We start from the raw sequence: 23989 nt of genomic DNA, 5'->3' as shown, positions 1-23989 counted from the left end.
AGTAGGCAAATGTGGCAGGAACATATATCAGGAGAAGATCTAAAAGCTCTATTAGTTTTGCCATGTACCAATACATCACGAATGTTTTTATCTCTTCTGAAGGCTAACAATGGTGGTTCCTGGAAGACAGTTCTCATACGTTCTGAATTATAGAGTACTTTTTGATGTTTTCGCAGGATGTTTCATATATCTGGTAACATTTTGGAATAGGTCAGCACTAATGGGACCCTCTTTTCTTCTGGTTCAGTCTTCTTTTTTGTTTTTAATAATTCCTGCCTGTCTAATTTATCGACCCGTTGCAGCTGTTGTTCAATTTCTCTACCACTATATCCTCTTTTTCTTAGCTGTTGTTTCAGTTCTCCTCTGTGTTTGATATAGTCAGGTTCTTTTTCACAAATTCTTTTAATTCTTATACCTAGGCCATAGGCCAATGCCTTCTTGGTATGTGCCGGATGACATGAAGTTTTCTGTATATAGAGTTGTTTGTCTGATGGTTTTCTGTACAATTCAGTATAGATATTACCATTCTCTAACCTAACCAGCGTGTCTAAAAATTCCAATTTTAGATGACTCCATCTCAGTTCAACTTTTATGTTCTGGTGAATATTATTTGCAAATTCACTAAATTGCTTCAGCTTTTCAATGCCACCTGTCCATAGTCCAAATCCATCATCAATAAACTGAGATGGAGTCATCTAAAATTGGAATTTTTAGACACGCTGGTTAGGTTAGAGAATGGTAATATCTATACTGAATTGTACAGAAAACCATCAGACAAACAGCTCTATATACAGAAAACTTCATGTCATCCGGCACATACCAAGAAGGCATTGGCCTATGGCCTAGGTATAAGAATTAAAAGAATTTGTGAAAAAGAACCTGACTATATCAAACACAGAGGAGAACTGAAACAACAGCTAAGAAAAAGAGGATATAATGGTAGAGAAATTGAACAACAGCTGCAACGGGTCGATAAATTAGACAGGCAGGAGTTATTAAAAACAAAAAAGAAGACTGAACCAGAAGAAAAGAGGGTCCCATTAGTGCTGACCTATTCCAAAATGTTACCAGATATACGAAACATCCTGCGAAAACATCAAAAAGTACTCTATAATTCAGAACGTATGAGAACTGTCTTCCAGGAACTACCATTGTTAGCCTTCAGAAGAGATAAAAACATTCGTGATGTATTGGTACATGGCAAAACTAATAGAGCTTTTAGATCTTCTCCTGATATATGTTCCTGCCACATTTGCCTACTGATATTTAAAGGGGAGGTAGCTGACACCACAAAGAGACACACATACCAGACAGTAACACTTACCAGTTGTAGTGATACCAATTTAGTGTATGGATTGCTATGCAAACCATGCAATAAAACAATATATGTTGGGGGGAAACTGAGAGGAGTCTGAAAGAAAGAATAAGTGAGCATTTGTGTGATATCACACAGCAGGTTGACAAGCCTATTAATCGTCATTTTATAGGTCATACTGAAAGGGACTTGCAGGTGGTAGTACTGCAAAAGTTATACCATGAAGGCCGCCTTTACAGACAGATAATAGAGGAGCAATGGATGAAGAAACTTGCAACGAAATTTCCACATGGTTGCAATGTTAATATAACACATAAATTGAGTGACAGACACATGTGAAATAATACGGGAAGTGACGTTAGGTCGTTTGACGTCGTGTTTACAGGAAATCACGTCACGTCATTGAGACAAAACGAGTATTATAGTATGGATGTTACATAGCTGTATCAATGACTTTTCATGTTTTGATAAAGGCCAGGTGGCCGAAAATTCAATAAAAGAGTGATTTTTAACGAAAATTTATATATTGAAATTTTATAGCCGGGCGCTAAGATATTTTAGCCGGGCGCAGCGCCTGACAGAAAGGGCCTGGGGAGGACCCTGATTTTATGTTTGAAGGCAACCCATGAGTAAATTTATTAGTCCCCTGCTGGTTGAAAACCAGTTTCGGGGACTATAGGAATGCTCTATTCTGTCATTCCGTCCATCCGCAATTTCGTGTCCGGTCCATAACTCTTTTATCCATGAAGGGATTTTAATATTACTTGGCACAAATGTTCCCCATGATGAGACAATGTGTCATGCGCAAAACCTGGACCCCTAGCTTAAAGGTCAAGGTCCAATTTGAGGTCAAAGTTCAACAGGGCTTTTTAGCTCGACTATTCATAGAATAGTGAGCTATTGCACTCGCCCATGCGTCCGTGTCCGCGTCCCGATTTTGGTTAAGGTTTTGTATGTAAGCTGGTATCTCAGTAACCACTTGTGGGAATGGATTGAAACTTCACACACTTATTCACTGTGACAAACTGACTTACATTGCACAGGTTCCATAACTCTATTTTGCTTTTTTACAAAATTATGCCCCTTTTTCGACTTAGAAATTTTTGGTTAAGGTTTTGTATGTAAGCTGGTAACTCAGTAACCACTTGTGGGAATGGATTGAAACTTCACACACTTATTCACTGTGATGAACTGATCTACATTGCACAGGTTCCATAACTCTATTTTGCTTTTTTACAAAATTATGCCCCTTTTTCGACTTAGAAATTTTTGGTGAAGGTTTTGTATGTAAGCTGGTATCTCAGTACTTACTAATGGGAATGGATTGAAACTTCACATACTTGTTCACTATCATGATCCGACATGCACTAAGTAAGTCCCATAACTCTACTAACTCTTTTTTTTCAAAATTATGCCCCTTTTTCGACTTAGCAGTTTTTGGTTAAATTTTTGTATGTAATCTGATATCTCAGTATCCACTAATCGGAATGGATTGAAACTTCACACACTTGTTCACTGTCATGATCTAACATGCACTGTGAAGGTCCCATAACTCTACTTGGCATTTTTACAAAATTATGCCCCTTTGACTTAGCAGTTTTTTGTTAAGTTTTTGTATGTAAGCTGGTATCTCAGTATCCACAAATTGGAAAGGATTGAAACTTCACACACTTGTTCACTGTCATGATATGACATGCAGTACAGAGGTTCAATACCTCTACTTTGCATTTTACAAAATTATGCCCCTTTTTCAACTTTTGTATTCATTCAATTGACAAGGCTGTTGAATAGTCGAGCGTTGCTGTCCTCTGACAGCTCTTGTTTCCTGTCCCGTCCATAACTCTCCCATCCATGAAGGGATTTTAATATCACTTGGAACAATTGTACCTCATAATAAGATGTGTCATGCACAACTTTGAGACCCCTAGCTTAAAGGTCAAGGTCACACTTAGCAGTCAAATGTTAACACGGCATGAACAGGGTCTGTTTCGTGTCCGGTCCATAACTCTTTCATCCATGAAGGGATTTTAATATTACTTGGCACAAATGTTCCCCATGATGAGACGACGTGTCATGCGCAAAACCCGCACCCCTAGCTCAAAGGTCAAGGTCACAATTTGAGGTCAAAGGTCAACAGGGCTTTTTTCACAAATTTTCATGGTGAGCTATAATAATAATCGAGGGCTGAGCGCAAAACTATTTTATCTTGTTCTTTATCTATATACAGTTAAAATAGTTTCGCGCTCAGCCCACGTATTGTGATCATGCTGTGTCTGGCGTCTGTCGTGCGTCTGTCCGTTCGTCAAGTCGTCCGTCGGTCGTTAACAATTGTGTTTAAATGACATCTCCTCCAAAACCACTGAATGGATTTTGATGAAACTTGGCCTGGATGTTCCTTGTGTGATCCTCTACCAAAGTTGTTCAAATGGTTCCGCTTGGTTGCATATAGGGGCCACCAGAGCTATAAATAGAAAAATCTTCAAACGACATCTCCTAAACCACTGGTCCGATTTTGAAGTAATTTCACACAAATGGTCCTTATGTCACTCTCTACCAAGATTGTTCAGATTTTACAGATTCATCAGAAAACATGGCCACCAAGGGGCGTGGTCACTTTTCCCTATATGTATATAGTGGAAACTTTAAAAATCTTCTTGTGTGAAACTACGGGCCCAATTTTAAAATAATTTAACACAAATGGTCCTTGTGTGACCCTCTACCAAGATTGTTCAAATTGTGTGAAACTGCTGCCCTGATTTTTAGCTCACCTGAGCACAAAGTGCTCATGGTGAGGTATTGTGATCATGCTGTGTCCGGCATCCGTTGTGCATCCGTCCATCAAGTCCTCTGTCCGTCATCAACAATTGTGTTTAAACGACATCTCCTCCAAAACCACTGAATGGATTTTGAAGAAACTTGGCCATGTTGTTCCTGTATGGTCCTCTACCAAAGTTGTTCAAACTGTTCTGCTTGATTGCACATAGGAGCTGCCAGAGCTAAAAATAGAAAAAACTTCAAACGACATCTCCTTCTAAACTGATTGTCTGATTTTTAATTTCACATAAATGGTCCTTATGTCACCCTCTACCAAGATTGTTCAAATTATTCTGATGTAGATTATATATTTGAACATTGATGTATATACATGTATTTATATAGCAACTCTCGACGAAATAAAACAAAACTGCTACTGCAGATTTTGTCTGGAAGGTTTCATGTATTAATTATGTCTCCCCCAGGAGACATATTGTTTTTGCCCTGTCCGTCCGTCCGTCCGTCCGTACGTCACACTTCATTTCCGAGCAATAACTGGAGAACCATTTGACCTAGAACCTTCAAACATTATAGGGTTGTAGGGCTGCTGGAGTAGACGACCCCTATTGTTTTTGGGGTCACTCCGTCAAAGGTCAAGGTCACAGGGGCCTGAACATTAAAAACCATTTCCGATCAATAACTAGAGAACCACTTGACCCAGAATGTTGAAACTTCATAGGATGATTGGTCATGAAGAGTAGATGACCCCTATTGATTTTGGGGTCACTCCGTCAAAGGTCAAGGTCACAGGGGCCTGAACATTGAAAACCATTTCCGATCAATAACTAGAGAACCACTTGACCCAGAATGTTGAAACTTCATAGGATGATTGGTCATGAAGAGTAGATGACCCCTATTGATTTTGGGGTCACTCCGTCAAAGGTCAAGGTCACAGGGGCCTGAACATTGAAAACCATTTCCGATCAATAACTAGAAAACCACTTGAACCAGAATGTTGAAACTTCATAGGATGATTGGTCATCAAGAGTGACCCCTATTGATTTTGGGGTCACTCCATCAAAGGTCAAGGTCACAGGGGCCTGAACATTGAAAACCATTTCCGGTCAGTAACTTGAGAACCACTTGACCCAGAATGATGAAACTTCATAGGATGATTGGTCATGCAGAGTAGATGACCCCTAACGATTTTGGGGTCACTCTGTTAAAGGTCAAGGCCACAGGGGCCTGAACATGGAAAACCATTTCCAATCAATAACTTGAGAACCTCTCGACCCAGAATGTTGAAACTTCATAGGATGATTGTTCATGCAGAGTAAATGACCCCTATTGTTTTTGGGATCACTCCGTTAAAGGTCAAGGTCACAGGGGCCTGAACATTGATAACCAGTTCCGATCAATAACTTGAGAACCACTTGACCCAGAATGTTAAAACTTCATAGGATGATTGAACATGCAGAGTAGATGACCCCTATTGATTTTGGGGTCAGTCAATTAAAGGTCAAGGTCACAGTGGCCTGTTCATGTAAAATCATTTTTTGGAAATAACTTGAGAACCTCTTGACCTACAATGTTGAAACTTAATAGGATGATTGGACATGCAGATTAGATGACCCCTATTTATTTTGAGGTCACTTGATCAAAGGTCAAGGTCACAGGAGCCTGAACAGTGACTTGAGAACCACTAGGCCAAGAGTGTTGAAATTTAGCGGGATGACTGGACATGCCAAGTAGATGATCCCTATTGCAGCCAACCATCAGTGTCTCTTTGACTTTCGCTCCTGACCCCTATTGACTTCTTGCCTATAGGACTTTGCATTGGGGGAGACATGCGCTTTTTTACAAAAGCATTTTCTAGTTTTAAATTGATGTACATTATCTAGTCTTCGTAAAATGTCCACGGATGTCGGTCATGGAAAATATCGCATACTTGATGTTGTCTTTACACATTGAACTATAAGGTTTGTTTTTCAATTTTGCTTTGAATGAGAATTGTGAGAAAACAAACTTGGTAATATTCATCCATTTATTTATTTAAAACTACATGCAGTATCCTGTCGAAATATAACTGGAAGTTTTGTCCCTAGACTCGTGAACGTCTTGTAATACCTAGTATTAGTCAAAATAATTCAACGTTCAGATTGTTTTATATTTGTGATGGGCAATCTATGCGTCAAACTTTGAAGGACCAGAATAATGGAGGATAAATCACAGTACACAGTCATGTTAAGTTATTGGTTTTATGGTTTGTACATATTAGCGTGTCAACACGGTAAACGTTAATCGTGTACAGTACATACATAGGTTTAAATCACCAGAAAATTCGTAATGTTGGATATTCTTTGATAATTTTTACATAAATCAATGAGGAATTTAATCCCCTTTCAATGCATGTAAATTTTATTCGAGTTTATGGCCAATGCATGAAATAATTGGCATTTAAACCTATAGCATGTAAAGCGTTGGCAGCGATGAAAATTTCATTGGAAATTGTTCAATTCGAGTGTTTGACACGAGTGGGGATATTGCCCATATGAAAAAATTATCTCAATATTTCCTAGGATCGCGTCAAATCAGTTTGACTATACGTAGTATGTGTAGTGTCTTTCTGCTTTAAAAGGCACATAGTTCTGTCGCAGCTTGTTGCAAATAATAAACATTTGGCTCTTGTTACATAGAGAATGGAAATCTATGACCATGCACACGATTTTGTAATAAAGAGTTTATTGAGCAGGCGCCACTCGATGCTTTTTGACATGTTGATTGCTATTTTAACTGATATTACTTTACTGAATATGCTTTCAGGTTACTATAATACAATAGCACTAAGTCTTGTTCAGTAAGTCATTTCGGACCACAACGCACGCTGAGTGCGACCAGGTAAATCGTGCAGTCTTAGCACTTTATATTTTTAGATTGCTTCAAAAATTGCTAAATGGTGCAGATAAACACGCAGCCAATTTTCATTAAACATATACGCATTTCCTTTCCTACAGGGTATGAAGTTACGTATCAGTTGTTGGTAAAAAATACAAAGTGATGAGGTCATTGTAATTATACGTCCATCTGAGTCTGATTACTACTTTCAGTCTTCCATTTTTACCGATATTTTCTCTCAAACTGTAGAATACCAAACCAAAGAATTAACATCGATAAGAAAAGAATCCATATGAAAAGATATACATTATTTCATAGAAATCTGTCAAATAATTACTGCATACTGAAGACATGTGGTATGCGATATCATGAAAACTTTAGTCAAATGAAAAAAGTAGAGATAAAAATAAGCTGTTAATCGAACCCGTAGACATAAATCAGTTTAGGAGTTCTATGTCGACTTCAGTCTTGCATTACTGCAACTACGTACCCGTGTGGTTTCTAGATTCAGAATTGTAGTAACCATCCATCGTGTGATCGCCCCTGTAGTCGAGTGGTTAGTCGCTGACTTGAAAATCACTGTAACCTGTGGGGGATGGGTTCAAGCCTTGCTACCGGCCATATCTCTTTATGTGAGAACGGTTGGCAGATTCTTATGGAGGACGCGAGTCTTGTACTGGTTCTTCCCAGGAGCGATGGTTAGATAAACTGCCCACTCGCCGTACAGGAAGAACTGTTGAAAACGGGCGTTAAACCCAAGAATAAAAAACAATATTCCGTCGTGAGCAAGTTTCTTGGCAAGGAAACTTACTTAGTCATGAATCCCGAATCAAGTTTTAATTTGCTATTATATAAAGTTAAATGAAGGAGTCCAGCACTTATTTTTGTTTGGGTTTAACGTTGCATCGACACATTTATAGGTCATATGGCGACTTTCCAGCTTTGATGGTGCAGGAAGACCCAAGGTGCCCCGCCATGCATTATTTCATCACAAGCGGACACCTGTGTAGAACCACCGACTTTCCGTACGTAAGCCAGCTGGATGGCTTCCTCACATGAAAAATTCAACGCCTCGAGTGAGACTCAAACCCACTTCGATAAGAGGGTTGTGATTTGAAGTTGGCGAGTCCAGCACTTAAGGCGTTTGATTTCATGTACAAAGGTTACAGGACCGAAAGTTGAATCGATGATTAGGTGTAAATACATGTAAAGAAATGATTCCAGTTGATTCAATTGCATGTTTACTAGATTCTCAAACACATAAAACTTTATTACCTTTATAACTTGAGTTACGTATATAAACAGCGCATTTATGTTTAAATCAAATATTGTATTTTCAACATGAAAAGTCCCTGACCTATCGCGATAAAAATACACATGTTGTTTGTGTAATTTTACATGTATAAACACATCTTTGATCTTAAACTTTATGCACCCGCTGACTAAATTTACATTTTGTAGTGAGTAATTTTTTTTATCAATTTGTCACAAGGAAACCAATGAAAGAAAAAAAATTTATACTTGAAATAAATTGAGATAATGCGACATTAATCAACAGCTATCGAATGGGACAATTTTACACACATAATATGTAATCGGGCCGAGTGGTTGATGTCTATTCTGTACCGTTCTGGATAGAGATTGTAAAAAATGTTTGATTTGAAACTGATTCTGAGACACGGCTGAAAACTGTAATATCGTCAGTTTTTAAAAACCGTAAATACATTTTATAACTGACTTTTCAGTTTGTGTGTTGTTTAGACAATTAACGGGAAAACCCCACAGAATATGAAATGTACATAACTTGTCTCGCGTCTTGGGGCGGAGTTTATGTAAATGACTGTTACAAAATTAGCCACTCATGATAAGAAAATTGATATCAGTCAGTCACTACATGTGTATGGTGCAAATACTGTATCGGCGCACTTTTCTGAAATCGGCAGTATCTTCAACAACAATAAATCTTGGATTCCATGATGAATCTGTCAGATCCAATCATAGGTTTTGGAGTTATTTTATATCTGATTACCTCCCCTGATTTTAATCAAAATGGATTTATATCAGTAAGTACTTATAGTACTCATTTGAAATTTCATTATTGTCATTAGTTGGACTCAGACAATCAGGGTAGATAAATATGGACTGATTTTATGATTTTATGCAGCTTTATTTCAAATTAAAATGGGTATATCTCAGTAACTAATGAAGATACTGATCTGAAATTTCATTTATGCCATCAGATGGACTTGGACAATCAGTGAAGATACATATTGACTGAATTTATGACAAATTACCTCCCTTTATTTTTTATGTAAGTGAATATACCTAGGAGCTTCTAATGAGACTGATTTGAAATGTTATTTATGTCATCCATGGTAAGAAATTTCTACTTTTACTTACTTTTCTAATATATTGTTGTAAAGGCTTGTACTCTGTATCTTCTACATGCATATACCAATGTATGATTACCTCCCCTGACTTTAATAAAAATGAATTTATCTCAGTAAGTATTTATAGGACTCATTTGAAATTTCATTATTGTCAATAGTTGGACTGAGACAATCAGGGTAGATAACTATGGACTGATTTTATGTCAAATTACCTCCCTTTGTTTCAAATTGAAATGGTTGTATCTCAGTAACCAATGAAGATACTGATTTGAAATGTCATTTATGCCATCAGATGGACTCGGACAATCAGGGAAGATAACTTTTGACTGAATTGATGACAAATTACCTCCCTTTATTTTATGTAAATGAATGTACTTCAGCAGCATCTAATGAGATTGGTTTTAAATGTTATTTAAGTCTTCCAGGGAATAGTCATGCTAGTACAAAAATGCAGCATTTGAGCCTAGGACCCTCAAACTTGGTATGGAGATTGGCCCTGACTAGTATGTGACCCATAGGTCAAAAGGGACTGTTACAAGAAAATATTTATCCTGATGATATTGTGTTATGTTTGTCTTCATGACCTCTAGGAAGGTCAAATCTGGGTTGTGTGGGGTCAAAAACTAGGTTGCCTGGTCAAATTGAAGGAAAAGCTTGTTAACATTCTAGAGGCCACATTTATGACCCTATCTTCATGAAACTTAGTCAAAATATTTATCTTGATGATCTTTAGGCCAGGTTCGAATCTGGGTCATGTGGGGTCAAAAGCGAGGTCACTAGGCCAGATCAAAGGAAAATCTTGTTAACACTCTAAGAGACCACATTTTAATTTTGAAACTCATGAGAATTGGTCAGAATGATTGTCCTTATTAAATCTAGGTAAAGTTCGAATATGGGTCATCTTGGGTAAAAAAACTAAAAACTAGTTCACCCGGTCAAATCAAAGAACAAGAGGGCCAAGATGGCCCTAGGTCACTCACCTAAGAAACACACCATAACAGTGTAAAACATGTTTGACCTAGTGATTTCATGGAAACAAATATTCTGACCAATTTTCATTAAGATTGAACCAAAAAATTGGTCTCTTGCGATAAAACAAGCATTTTCTTAGATATGACCTAGTTTTTGACCCTAGATGACCCAAGTTCAAACTCAACCTAGATTTTATCAAGGCAATCATTCTGACCAAAATTCATGAAGATCAATTGAAAAATACAGCCCCTATCACATACACAAGTTTTTTCTTTGATTTGACCAAGTGACCTAGTTTTTGACCTCAGATGACCCATATTCAAATTCGACCTAGATTACATTAAGGCAATCATCCTGATCAAATTTCATAAAAATCAATTGAAAAAAAAACAGTCTCTATTGCATACACAAGATTTTTCTTTAATTTGACCTAGTGACCTAGTTTTTGATCTCAGATAACCCATATTCAAACTCAACCTAGATTTCATCAAGGCAATCACTCTGACCAAATTTCATGAAGATCAATTAAAAAATACATCCTCTATTGCATACACAATGTTTTTCTTCGATTTGACCTAGTGACATAGTTTTTGACCCCAGATGACCCATTTTCGAACTCGGCCTAGATTTTATCAAGGTAATCATTCTGGCTAAATTTCATGAAGATCAGTTGAAAAATACAGTCTCTATTGCATACACAAGGTTTTTCTTTGATTTGACCTAGTGACCTAGTTTTTGACCCCAGATGACCCATTTTAGAACTTGGTCTAAATTTCATCAAGGTAATCATTCTGACCAAAATTCATGAAGATCAATTGAAAAATACAGCCTCTATCGCATACACAAGGTTTTTCCTTGATTTGACCTAGTGACCTAGTTTTTGACCCCAGATAACCCATTTTCAAACTCGGCCTAGATTTCATCAAGGTAATCATTCTGACCAAAATTCATGAAGATCAATTGAAAAATACAGCCTCTATGGCATACACAAGGTTTTTCTTTGATTTGACCTAGTGACCTAGTTTTTGACCCGAGATGACCCATTTTTGAACTCGGCCTAGATTTCATCAAGGCAATCATTCTGACCAATATTCATGAAGATCAACTGAAAAATACAGCCTCTATGGCATACACAAGGTTTTTCTTTGATTTGACCTAGTGACCTAGTTTTTGACCCGAGATGACCCATTTTCGAACTCGGCCTAGATTTCATCGAGGTTATCATTCTGACCAATATTCATGAAGATTAATTGAAAAATACAGCCTCTATGGCATACACAAGGTTTTTCTTTGATTTGACCTAGTGACCTAGTTTTTGACCCGAGATGACCCATTTTCGAACTCGGCCTAGATTTCATCAAGGTTATCATTCTGACCAATATTCATGAAGATTAATTGAAAAATACAGCCTCTATCGCATACACAAGCTAAATGTTGACAGACGATGGACGACGACGACGGACACCGGACATCGAGCGATCAGAAAAACTCAATGCTCAGGTGAGCTAAAAACTTTGTGTATGCAATAGAGGCTGCATTTTTCATCTGATTTGCATGAAACTTGGTCAGAATGTTTGTCTCTATGAAATCTTGGATGAGTTTTTATCTGGGTCATGTGGGATCAAAAACTAGGTCACCAGGTCACATCAAAGGAAAAGCTTGTTTACACTCTAGGGGCCACATTTTTTATTCAGTCTTCATAAAACTTGGTCAGACTGTTTTGTATCATCAATTCTTTTATGATTTCTAATCTGTGTCATGAAGGGTCAAAAACTGGGTCACTTGGTAAAGTCAAAGGAAAAGCTTGTTTACACTCTAGAGGCCACTTTTTTGCTCCAATCTTCACAAAACTTGGTCTGAATGTTTTTCTCCTTGAAAACTTGGAGGAAGTTGAAACTGGGTCATGTGGTATCAAAAACTGGATCAATAGGGCAAACTTGTTTACACTGTTCTGGTGAGTTACTCTTGTGAGCGACCTAGGGCCATTCTGGCCCTCTTGTCTTATATTCATGCAGAATATAGAAACTAGTATATTGTAAATCAGTCATATAAGGCAAAGCCAATTTTACCATATTTTACAAATAAATGTCATTTGTGTTGTCATGGCAACCAAAATTCCAAAGTACGCATACACTAAGAGAGTGTAGATTTATGTAGGTAAAAGCCCTGTGATGAAACAAAGAACACATGGTTAAGTTACTTTTCAGTAAAATCATTTTAAAATGTTTCATAATATTCAAGTGTATGATATTTTAGGAAGTGACATGCATTATTTGTCACATACATGACATGAAAAAATACACACCATGCATGACAATGTCTTACTGCTTTCATGACATTCTTAACATCCCATCTCTAAATGCTTTTAGTGACTTGCATTGTTAGTATTGAAATAGTGAAGATAATTTTTTTCAAATTTTTAGGTTTGAAAGGCAAAAGAATGTTCTTCATGAATATTTTGTCACTAATACAGATTTTGTCACAGAACAGCCCAAATGTACTTTCCTTATTGTCATTCATATGCTTAATCAAGTATTCAGTAATTTTTCATTTCTGAATGATTCAGCAGCAGGTTCTCACTGTTCTGTTTTCAGCATGTTATAAGGCACCATAATGGTAAGAACAATTCCACAAATAAAGTATACTTGTTAACATTTTGAAGCTTGTGACACTCCTCATCTATTATTTTCCACACTTGCAAAACCAAAAACATATTTCAGTGTTAAATGAACTGTTTTATCACAACTTTTAGCCCAACTATTCAAAGAATAGTGAGAGTTATTCTGCTCACTGGGCAGTCGGCATCGTAACCTTGGTTAAAGTTGTGTGCAAGTTCATATCTGAGTAACAATTACATGTTTTGGATTGAAACTTTACACTAGGCTTGCTTGTCATCAAACCTACTGAAACCACCAAATTATATTAACTCTTTATTGAATTTAACTCAAATTATTGTCAGACTCTGTTTTTGACTTAGAAAATTTGGTTAAAGTTGTGTTTCAGTAACAACTATATATGGATTAAAACATGACATAATGCTCCCAGTCATCAGACCTATTTAAATAAACAAACTGGATAACTCTTGGTTGAATTTAATACAAGTGATGGCTGTTTTTCGGACTTGCATGCAGCTAACTATCATAACCTTTCAAATAGTTGAACACAGTGTCTTATGGACTTCTGTTGTAGATATACTGGTTACACACGGAGTGAAAATAGACAAACCAATTAAGTGCAGAACAAATCTTAATTTTATAAATAAGGGTAGAAAACAATGGGAACACTAAACAGGTCATCACTGTCAATTTCACAGTATTTGACTGTATGCATACCAGCAAGTTGTTGCAGTTAGGGGCTACCAGAGCTAAGAATGTAACACATTTATATTAAAGAGCTAAAAAGTTTCACTGTTCAGAATGTGTAGGATCAAATATTGTATTGTATCTACTTCTAAAGTTTTTGGCCAGCTCCGATGCATACTTGATACAAAATCACTTTTCCCTATATGTATATAGTAGAGACTTTAAAACTCTTCTTGTATGAAACTGCTGGCCCGATTTTGAAATAATTTCACACAAATGGTCCTTGTGCAACCCTCTGCCAAGATTGTTCAAATTATTTTCATTTGTCAAAAAACATGGCCGTCGGTGGTCATTTTTCCCTGTATGTATATATTGGAAACAAATGGTCCTTGATTGACCCTCTAAAAAAATTTTCAAATTATTTTGATTCTTCAAAAAACATGGCTGCCAGAGGGTGTGATCATTTTTCCCTATATTTATATATGGAAACATTTAAAATCTTCTTGTATGAAACTGCTGGCCTGATTTTGAAATAATTTTACAGAAATGGTCCTTGTTTGACCCTCTACCAAGAATGTTCAAATTATTTCGATTCGTCAGAAAACATAGCCGCCAGGGGGGCGTGGTCACTTTTCCCTATATGTATATGGTGGAAACTTTAAAAATCTTGTAGGAATCTGCTGTCCCAGTTTTAAAATAATTTCAAAACTGTCCTTGTATGACCCTCTATGAAGTTTGTTCAAATTATTCCGATTCGTCAAAAAGTATGGTTGCCAGGGGCCCAATTTAAATTCAGTCAGAAACCTGCTGGCCCTTTACAAAGATAGTTCAAAAAAATTTCACAGACATTTTCCTTGCATAATTATTTACCAGAACTGTTGAAGCAAGCAGTGTGTCTCAGGTGAGCGAACTAGGGCCATCATGCCCTCTTGTTTCTACAGTTTGATTCAATAAAAAAAAAATCAACTGTTATTATTAAAAGAATGAATAAATATTATTAGCATTAATTTTGTGAGACGTATTTTACACAGTCTCTTTCATTATTCAGAAATAGATATTGTTTCTGTTGATAGGGAGACCTTGGATGGATGACCAGGGGTAGTATGGTTGGACCATTTCAAGATGCAGCATTTGCACTACAGAACAGTACTGTTAATAGTCCTGTATATACAGACCCTCCTGTGAAAACAAAATTTGGATATCATGTAATAATGGTGGAAGGAAAAAAGTGAACTTGCTCTTGTTTTGTATGATTTTGGATACTGCAGGATCATCAGTGCTGAACTGGTATCAACCGTGCACCAACAGCAGAATTTGTCTTGAAAATAGGACAAAATTTTAATGATAAATCATTGCAATTCATTTTTGTACAAAGAAAAATATGATATATAATACTTTTAATATAACAACTTTATCTCTTTTTTGATTTCTTGTACATAAACAGATAAGTATCAATAAGGCAGTATAATTTGTCACTTAACTGTTTCAGTAAGCTTGTACACACTGTTTACATTGAATGTTGCCTATTTCAGTTAAGGGTAACACTGTTTACAGAATAAGAAAAACCTGATAAAGCTATTCAGGTAATTGGAGAATTTATAGCATATTTTCTTCCCAGTTTTGATTTTAATTTTGTAAACTGATGTTATATTACAACAAAATTACTGAATATAGCACAATCTGACATTGGTAATGACACAAGTTGTCAAAACTTATTATACACCCATTTTGATAAAACAAAACTATAAGGCCACATTTAAAAAAGTCTTTGTTTGCTGTCTCCCGAGCCTACTCTGAAGTTGGGTAGGTAGGTAGGCAAATTATTTTTTTTATTCTAGTGCTACATATAACTGATTATTACATACTCATTTCTATTCCCCGTTAAGTTACACTGGTACCGGAAACGTCAATATTTTTCCATACACTGACACCTGAATTTCATATCGGGTGCGTGACGTAATATTTTTTTTCTATTTAGTTCAGTATTGTCAGTCCTATTCAGGCTATTGAACAAATTTATGATATTTGCATTATATTTATACGTGTAGATGTTTATGTAATAAAAAGGTTGTTACCTTTGCATCGGGAAATATGCACTCGTTCTTCAGTGGAAGAATATTGCGCTCCTAAAGTCGCACAATATTTCCACTGAAGAACTCGTGCATATTTCCCGATACAAAGCTAATAACCTATAATTATTTTATATTTTGCTTCAAGATAAATGAATAAAATATGAAAAGATATGTTATTGTGCCCCCATCCCCCCATGAGTGGTGGGGGCATATAGATTTGCTCTTGTCCGTGCATCCGTGTGTGTGTCTTTGCATCCATCCGAAGTTCGTGACGCGCCTAGCTCAAAAAGTATTTGATATAGATTCATGAAACCTTGCATGAGTCTTAATCATGATATGAACTTGCGCACCTATTATTTTTCATCTGGCTCCACCCCCTATTTCTAGAGTTATGGCCCCTGAAATAGTCAAAAATGCACGTTTTCACATTGTGACACGCCTAGCTCAAAAAGTATTTGATATAAATTGATGAAACCTTGCATGAGTCTTTATCATGATATGAACTTATACACCTTCTATTTTTCATCTGGGTCCGCCCCCTATTTTTAGAGTTATGGCCCCTGAAATAGTCAAAAATGCACATTTTCACCTTGTGACACGCCTAGCTCAAAAAGTATTTGATATAAATTCATGAAGCCTTGCATGAGCCTTAATCATGATATGAACTTGCGCACCTCCTTTTTTCAATCTGGGTCCGCGCCCTATTTCTAGAGTTATGGCCCCTGAAATAGTCAAAAATGCACATTTTCACCTTGCGACACGCCTAGCTCAAAAAGTATTTGATATAAATTGATGAAACCTTTCACGAGTCTTTGTCATGATGTGAACTTGCGCACCTCCTATTTTTCATCTGGGTCCGCCCCCTATTTCTAGAGTTATGGCCCCTGAAATAGTAAAACAATGCACATTTTCACCTAATTATGTGCCTCACTCAGAAAGTATTTAATGTAAATTCACGAAACCTTGCTCGAGTCTTTATCATAATGTGACCTTGTACACTTGGCATTTTTCTTGAGAATTTTAGCGTTTATTAGAGTTATGGCCCTTGAAATAGCCAAAATAGTGGATTTTTTGTTTGTGATGTTCAATAGCTCAAAAGGTGTGGTATAGAATAATGAATCCTTTTCATAATTTTTTTTTTTGAGGCTATACCCAATTAAGACTGCAAACATTTGAATTATTTCCCCTTATTTGTGACAAATGTACCAGTGGGGGGCACACATTCTAGTTTTATATCTGATTTATTGATATTTTTGCAAATATCTGCAAAAAAATCTAAATTTTAAATGACACAATTAAGCTTCTTTCTGCTCTTCTACAACAATGACTAAAATTCTAAATTGTTATCATTTTATGTGGGAGAGGTGGACCTCAGTCTGGGTAGGATGTGTGGTGGTGTAAAACTTATTTCATTTCTGTAAGGTTTAGTTGGATTTTTTTTGATGATTTAGTTTTGTTCATGGGTTTTTTTAACTGACGAACTTAATGTAGGGGGAGAGAGTGATATCTGATGAGGCTACGGATGGTTTAAAAAGGATTCACTGAAAAAAGTCACACACCCAATCTCCGGATGTGAATCTAAAAATTTCCTATATGCTGTAACCGCATCTACTTCTCGCTTGATTCAGCTAGTAGTTGGCAGAACCTCTTCTGCCTGATAAATCTTATAACTATTCGCTGCCACCATCCAAGATAACTTGGAAACTTATTTAATAAAATAAGCAAAACTTGTTACTTCTAATACTAATTAGCCCACCATCATCAGATGGTGGGCTATTCAAATCACTCTGTGTCCGTGGTCCGTCCATCCGTCCGTTAACAATTTCTCGTTATTGCATCTCCTCAGAAACTAAAGGGGGGATTTTGACCAATCTTTGTCAGAATGATGTATTGGTACCCTGGTTGTTTCCCCCTTAAAATCAGACTGGTTCAACAATTTTTTAGTGAGTTATGGCCCTTTGTTTATTTTTATAATTTACATAGATTTATATAGGGAAAAACTTTGAAAATCTTCTTGTCCAAAAACCACAGAGCCTAGGGCTTTGATATTTGGTATGAAGCATCATCTAGTGGTCCTCTACCAAGAAGATTCAATTATTTCCCTGGGGTCAAATATGGCACCGCCCTGGGGGGTCACATGGTTTATATAGACTTATATAGGGAAAAACTTTGAAAAACCTCTTGTCCAAAACCACAGGGCCTAGGGCTTTGATATTTTATATGTGACATCATCTAGTGGTCCTCTACTTTGTTCAAATTATCCCCCTAGGGTCAAATATGGCCCCGCCCTGGGGGTCACATGGTTTACATAGACATATATAGGGAAAAACTTTGAAAATCTTCTTGTCCAAACCACAAAGCCTAGGGCTTTGATATTTGTAATGTAGCATCATCTAGTGGTTCTCTACCAAGTTTGTTAAAATTATCCCCCTAGGGTCAAATATGGCCCTGCCTGGGGGGTCACATTGTTCATATAGACTTATATAGGGAAAAGCTTTTAAAATCTTCTTGTCAATAACCTACAACATTCAAATTTGGACCACATGTATAGTTTTGAGTGGCAAGATGAACCTTGACATGAGTTGACCTTGATTTTGACCTAGTGACCTATTTTCACATTTCTGTAGCTACAGCCTTCAAATTTGGACCACATGCATCGTTTTATGCACCGGAAAAAGACCTTGACATTGACCTAGTGACCTACTTTCACATTCTGGAAGGTACAGGCTTCAAATTTGGACCATATGCATAGTTTTGTGTTCCAAAATGAAATTTGAGCTTGATTTTGACCTAGTGACCTACTTTCACATTTCTCAAGCTACAGCCTTCAAATTTGGACCACATGCATAGTTTTGTGTACCAAAATGAACTTTGATCTTGAGATTGACCTTGTGACCTACTTTCACATTTCTGAAGCTACAAGCTTCAAATATGGACCACATGCATATTTTTGTGTTCTGAATTGAAATTTGTCATTGATTTTTACCTAGTACCTACTTTCATATTTCTCAAGCTGCAGCCTCCAAATTTGAAGCACATGCATACTTTTGTATACTGAAATGAACTTTGACCTTGAAATTGATCTTGTGACCTACTTTCACATTTCTCAAGCTACAGCTTTCAAATTTGGACCACATGCATGGACCACATGCACAGTGTTGTGTACTGAAATGAAATTTGACCTTGATTTTGACCTTGAGCTAGTCTTGAAATTTGGAACATTCAAAAATGGCTCAGTGGCGGGCGCTAAGATCACTCTATGATCTCTTGTTTTAATTTACAGTCACTCTGCACAGTCACACATTTTCATAAAGTCCAGAATACAATGTATAATAAAATGTCAGATATGAATAAGCAATATTTTAAATGCAAATACAAACAGTCAATTATAGTAAGATGTAACTTTCAACAGGGTATACTGGTGCAAACTACAAAGTTTTAACCTAAACTCAACTTTCTCAAAAGACCCCTTGCCTCTGTTTTTCCTAGGCTATATATACTTAAGTATTATATAATTTACCCGAAATATCAGGTTAACCTGAAATGTAAGATTAACCCGAAATAATTTATATCTGAAATATCAGGTTAACCTGAAATATAAGATTAACCCGAATTATAGAATACTGTACCTGACTTTTCTGGTCATTTTAACTGGAAAGCATATTACATAATATATAAACTTACATAAGATACCTGAAGTTTCAGGTCAGCCAAGAGACATTATTACATAATAGATCAGTGGGCCTCTAGGGATTATTGTTCAATACACAGCAGCTAATTACTTAACAATTGCTGGATACAGTTGCAGTTATGTAATGTACCCAAATCTCAGGTCTGCTGTTATGGTCAGTTGATATAATAGGTACCTGAAGAAATTAGCAAACAAAGATTATAACCTTCAAATACAGTCATCTAAAATAATACTTTAACCGTTTTAAGACTAGTTATTTACTTGCAATTTAAGAGAATCATAGTTATTTACTTGCAATTTAAGAGAATCATATAATAGGTAAATCTAAAATTGCAACACTGCCCCCTCTTTGGATTGGAGCCTCCTGGCGACAAATAAGAGAATTGTAAACAAAAATAACAAATTCCACACATATCATACATTCTAAAATAGTCATTCACAAATTACTAAAATGAATATATATCCCTTAAATTTTCTTTTTGCAAATTGTCCAAAATGTCAAACCAACTGCACACATGGTTACTAAAATAACTGTACAAAAGTCATAACATATTTATTGTAATAAAACATATTACAAAGAAAACACACAAAGAAAATATATCATTAATTTTGAAAACTGTCCGAAAGGATTTGTACAATAATCACTGAACTTCAAAAAGTCAAACACAACTTCTCCGGATGTGTAATAGTTAAATGAATATTTACTAAACAATGAATAGTCCTAATACACAAAATTTATAGGAAGAAACGTTCAACATTCTTAAATCTTCTACTGTCTCATTTAATAGTAATTCCAACCACAGTTTATTTTCTTGTTCTAATTTTGTACCAGAGGGTGCTACTCAGATTCCAGTGCAGAACTGCTCTTGACAGACATTGGATGGGCTTGTTACACTCATCGCAACGAGCGAATGCGGCAAAATTGTTTTGGCAACACTGCTGCCGCGTATTTACACAATTGACTTGTATGGTAACTACTGTTTGAATGTTTGCAATGTGGTCTCTGCCATCTTGACCACATGGTTTTTCGTTTTCCACGTTTGCCCCTTTTTTGTCCATCTAGAAATGTTTGAAACAATGTTTGTTGGTACTTGAGAGATTCATGAAGTGCTTGCAAAATAGAGTTATTAGATTGCAATACCATGGCTTCCATATTCCTCTGGTGAGAAATGAATGATTCCTCCAGGCGAGCCATTTTGTTACAGCAGCTGCTGCAAGCTTCACTCTTTTCATCAAGAAGCGGAGTTGCCGATCTTTTCCTTCTAAAAGCTTCACTCTTTTCATCAAGAAGCGGAGTTGCCGATCTTTTCCTTCTAAAGTCTGGCAGTGGTGGAAAAGAGTATTCCCTCACAGTTTCAGCCGGCAAAGCTGTTTGGCTGACACTGCCACTTAGTCTTGTAGCTGTAATTAAAGTTGTGACTGCTCCTCGCATAGGGATTGAAAAAGGTTTTGTTTTTCCCCAGATGATGGTGGTGAGATGGGATTGTAATCTGAAGTGTTAATAATATTTCACACAGCATTCTCCATCTTTTGAGTAGTTTCTTTAAGTCCAAGTTTGTTACAACAGGCTGCCTTATTAAATAATTTATATCCGTTTCACAAAAAAAAAAAGGTATGTATACTAAAGTGTCTCCTCAATTTTTGTAATGTTTTAAACTCCTTTTTGCAATTTCCACATTTGTGCATTTCTTATGTATTCATCAAGATTTTTTTTATACAGTGAAGGATCTTTGACATATCTCTTATAATATACACCTGATTTGTTATGCTTTATCATTTGTTCATTTTGTTGTAGGGGATTTATGGCCCCTACCTGAAATTTCAGGTAGCACTGATTCAGTGACTAATTTATGACCCAACTGTCATCAAGTATTCCACTGATGCACATACATATATATATATATCTGAAGCTTGCCACTTGGTGTGTAGGGAAAGTATTTTGATATCAATTCCAACTAAATGGTTGTTAGTAGTTGCTTATTAATTTGCCTGGAACAAGACAGTTTGTTTCCTGGACCATTCACTCCTTCTCAGATTAGGAACATCTAGCATGTTGGTGTTTTTATTCTTATTAAGAGGTTGTAGATTGTCTCTTTTGTTTAGTTTTTTTTTGGTCTGATATCTACAGATTTTGTAGTTTCCTTTTTTTAACCAGAGTTATTAGATTGGGGTATGTAGTTGGTCGGGTGGGCGGGCGGCGGCGTCAAACTAGTGTTTCCGGTTAATAACTTTTGTTTCGGTAAAGATATTTGAATAAAACTTGGTATGTATGTAGCTTATATCAAGACAAAGGCTGGGATTGATTTTGGGGTTTCTGTGGTCATGGTCAAGGTCACTGTTAATTAAAATAGAAAAAGGGTTTCCAGTCAATAACTTAACTTAGGAATGAGCTATCATGATGAAACTCGGTGTATAGAAAACTTATATAAAGTTGTAGCTTGGGATTGATTTTGGGGTTTCTGGTGTCAAGGTCAAGGTCATTGTTACTAAAAATAGGGTTAGGGTTTAGGGTTATACTTTTTTGTGTGTTATGTCCCTGGCCATGTGTGATATGTCCCTGAAAAACTTATTTAGTGCGATATGTCCCTGGAAAAGTGTGATATGTCCCCCGAGTAGTGTGATATGTCCCTCGTTCATAATATTGCATAACAAGTGGAGGTAACTCATCAGTAAATGTGTATTACCTCAAGGGCGATAACTAAGTCATGCATGCAGAGTTATGGGCCCTTGTGATAATTAGTAAAAATTTGACACGGGTATGTTTGTGTTTCTTTTATAGGGGTGTCAAATCTTTATTTATGGGTATTTAGAGCCCAAATTTTGATAATTGGTAGGGTTTGGGTCCCAAATGTCAAAAAAGTACAAGATTAAGCTAACCCTCTAAAAATGACCAAATTTGGGCATATACCCAAAAGGGACATATCACACATTTTTAGATTAAATTTAATTATAGTTCGTTTCCATACAGGGATTTTAACCAAATTTGGTATATGAGTAGGGTTTGTCCCCCTCTCCAACATATCAGGGGCAATAACTCAGATCCACACTACTTTAAAAATTATCGCCCTTGAAAATGAGCAAAAGTTCACTTTTTTATCGCAATTTTACCCTATGTTTACCATTTATTTACCAGCTTATTTTTTTAGATATTTACATCAATTGTGCTGTAAATTAAAGGTATTTAATCATACTTTAGGATAAAAAAACAAAATATACCCCATCTATATGCTTTGGGCTTAATGTAGGGGCTCAAAGATGGTGCATGCTTTGGTACATTTACTTAACTTAAGTAGGTCATAAGTCACTCAAACTTAAAGATAAGTATTTATATATTTACATTTCTGTAATGTACTCATCAAGACCAAAAGAATGATGTATGATATGACCCATTTTGAGAGAAAATGTTTTTTCACCCAAAAAAACACGATGCTTAGTGAAATTTTTCGAAAAAAAAAATTTTTGTCTCTGATTTTATTTATTTTTGCAGGAAATCAAGTTCAATCTATTTCATCGACGGAACTGCCTCGAACTAGAGCTATCACTAAAGGTGATGAATGTACCCCCCATATGCACTGACACAGTACATTGCAATTTGACGCACACAAGATTGCATAATTATGTGGACTGTATGTATATAGACTGTATGTATACAGTATAGTAACAAAAAACAAAGTCCCATAACTATGCAGAATATTTATCTAAAAGAATGTAACATGCACCATGCACAACTAGGGTTGGTACTGATCACTTGTGTGAAGTTTCATTAAATTGTGTGTAAGGGTTTGGTAGATTAGGCATGCACAAGGTTGCATATGCAGACTGCATGTACATAGTATGTTAACAAGAAACAAAGTCCCATAACTCTGCAATTTTTGTCGCTGAAAGAACCTAACATGCCCCATACACAACTACTGTTGTTACTGATCACTTGTGTGAAGTTTCATTAAATTGTGTCAAGGGGATGAGGAGAGATGGTGCGCACAAGATTGTGTCTATGTATATAGTATAGTAACAAAAAAAAACAAAGTCCCATAACTCTGCAAATTTTTTTTCTGAAAGAACCTAACATGCCCCATGCACAACTACTGTTGTTACTGATCACTTGTGTGAAGTTTCATTAAATTGTGTCAAGGGGATGAGGAGAGATGGTGCGCACAAGATTGTGTCTATGTATATAGTATAGTAACAAAAAAACAAAGTCCCATAACTCTGCAAATTTTTTTTCTAAAAGAACCTAACATGCCCCATGCACAACTACTGTTGGTACTGATCAATTGTGTGATGTTTCATTAAATTGTGTCAAGGGGATGAGGAGAGATGGTGCGCACAAGATTGTGTCGTGTCTATGTATATAGTAGAGTAACAAAAAAAACAAAGTCCCATAACTCTGCAAATTTTTTTTTCTAAAAGAACCTAACATGCCCCATGCACAACTACTGTTGGTACTGATCACTTGTGTGATGTTTCATTAAATTGTGTCAAGGGGATGAGGAGAGATGGTGCGCACAAGATTGTGTCTATGTATATAGTATAGCAACAAAAAAACAAAGTCCCATAACTCTGCAATTTTTTTTTCTAAAAGAACCTAACATGCCCCA

At 36.3% G+C, this 23989-nt stretch overlaps 1 protein-coding gene across 1 annotated transcript in view; it reads left to right on the top strand.

The window, feature by feature from the left end:
• LOC123554805 (peptidyl-prolyl cis-trans isomerase NIMA-interacting 4-like) overlaps positions 1–15048 on the top strand; it is a 56913-nt gene extending 41865 nt beyond the window's left edge. Inside the window, exon 3 of the mRNA XM_045345154.2 lies at positions 14702–15048. Coding sequence (XP_045201089.1) covers positions 14702–14860 — 159 coding nt within the window. The 3' untranslated portion in view covers positions 14861–15048. The remainder of the gene's footprint in view (positions 1–14701) is intronic.
• The last annotated feature ends 8941 nt before the right edge of the window (positions 15049–23989 follow it).

Source organism: Mercenaria mercenaria, chromosome 7, assembly GCF_021730395.1.
Source record: "Mercenaria mercenaria strain notata chromosome 7, MADL_Memer_1, whole genome shotgun sequence".
In the NCBI taxonomy this organism is placed as follows: domain Eukaryota; kingdom Metazoa; phylum Mollusca; class Bivalvia; order Venerida; family Veneridae; genus Mercenaria; species Mercenaria mercenaria.
Note: the sequence above shows the minus strand (reverse complement) of the source record. Positions and strands in the feature narration are given on the sequence as shown.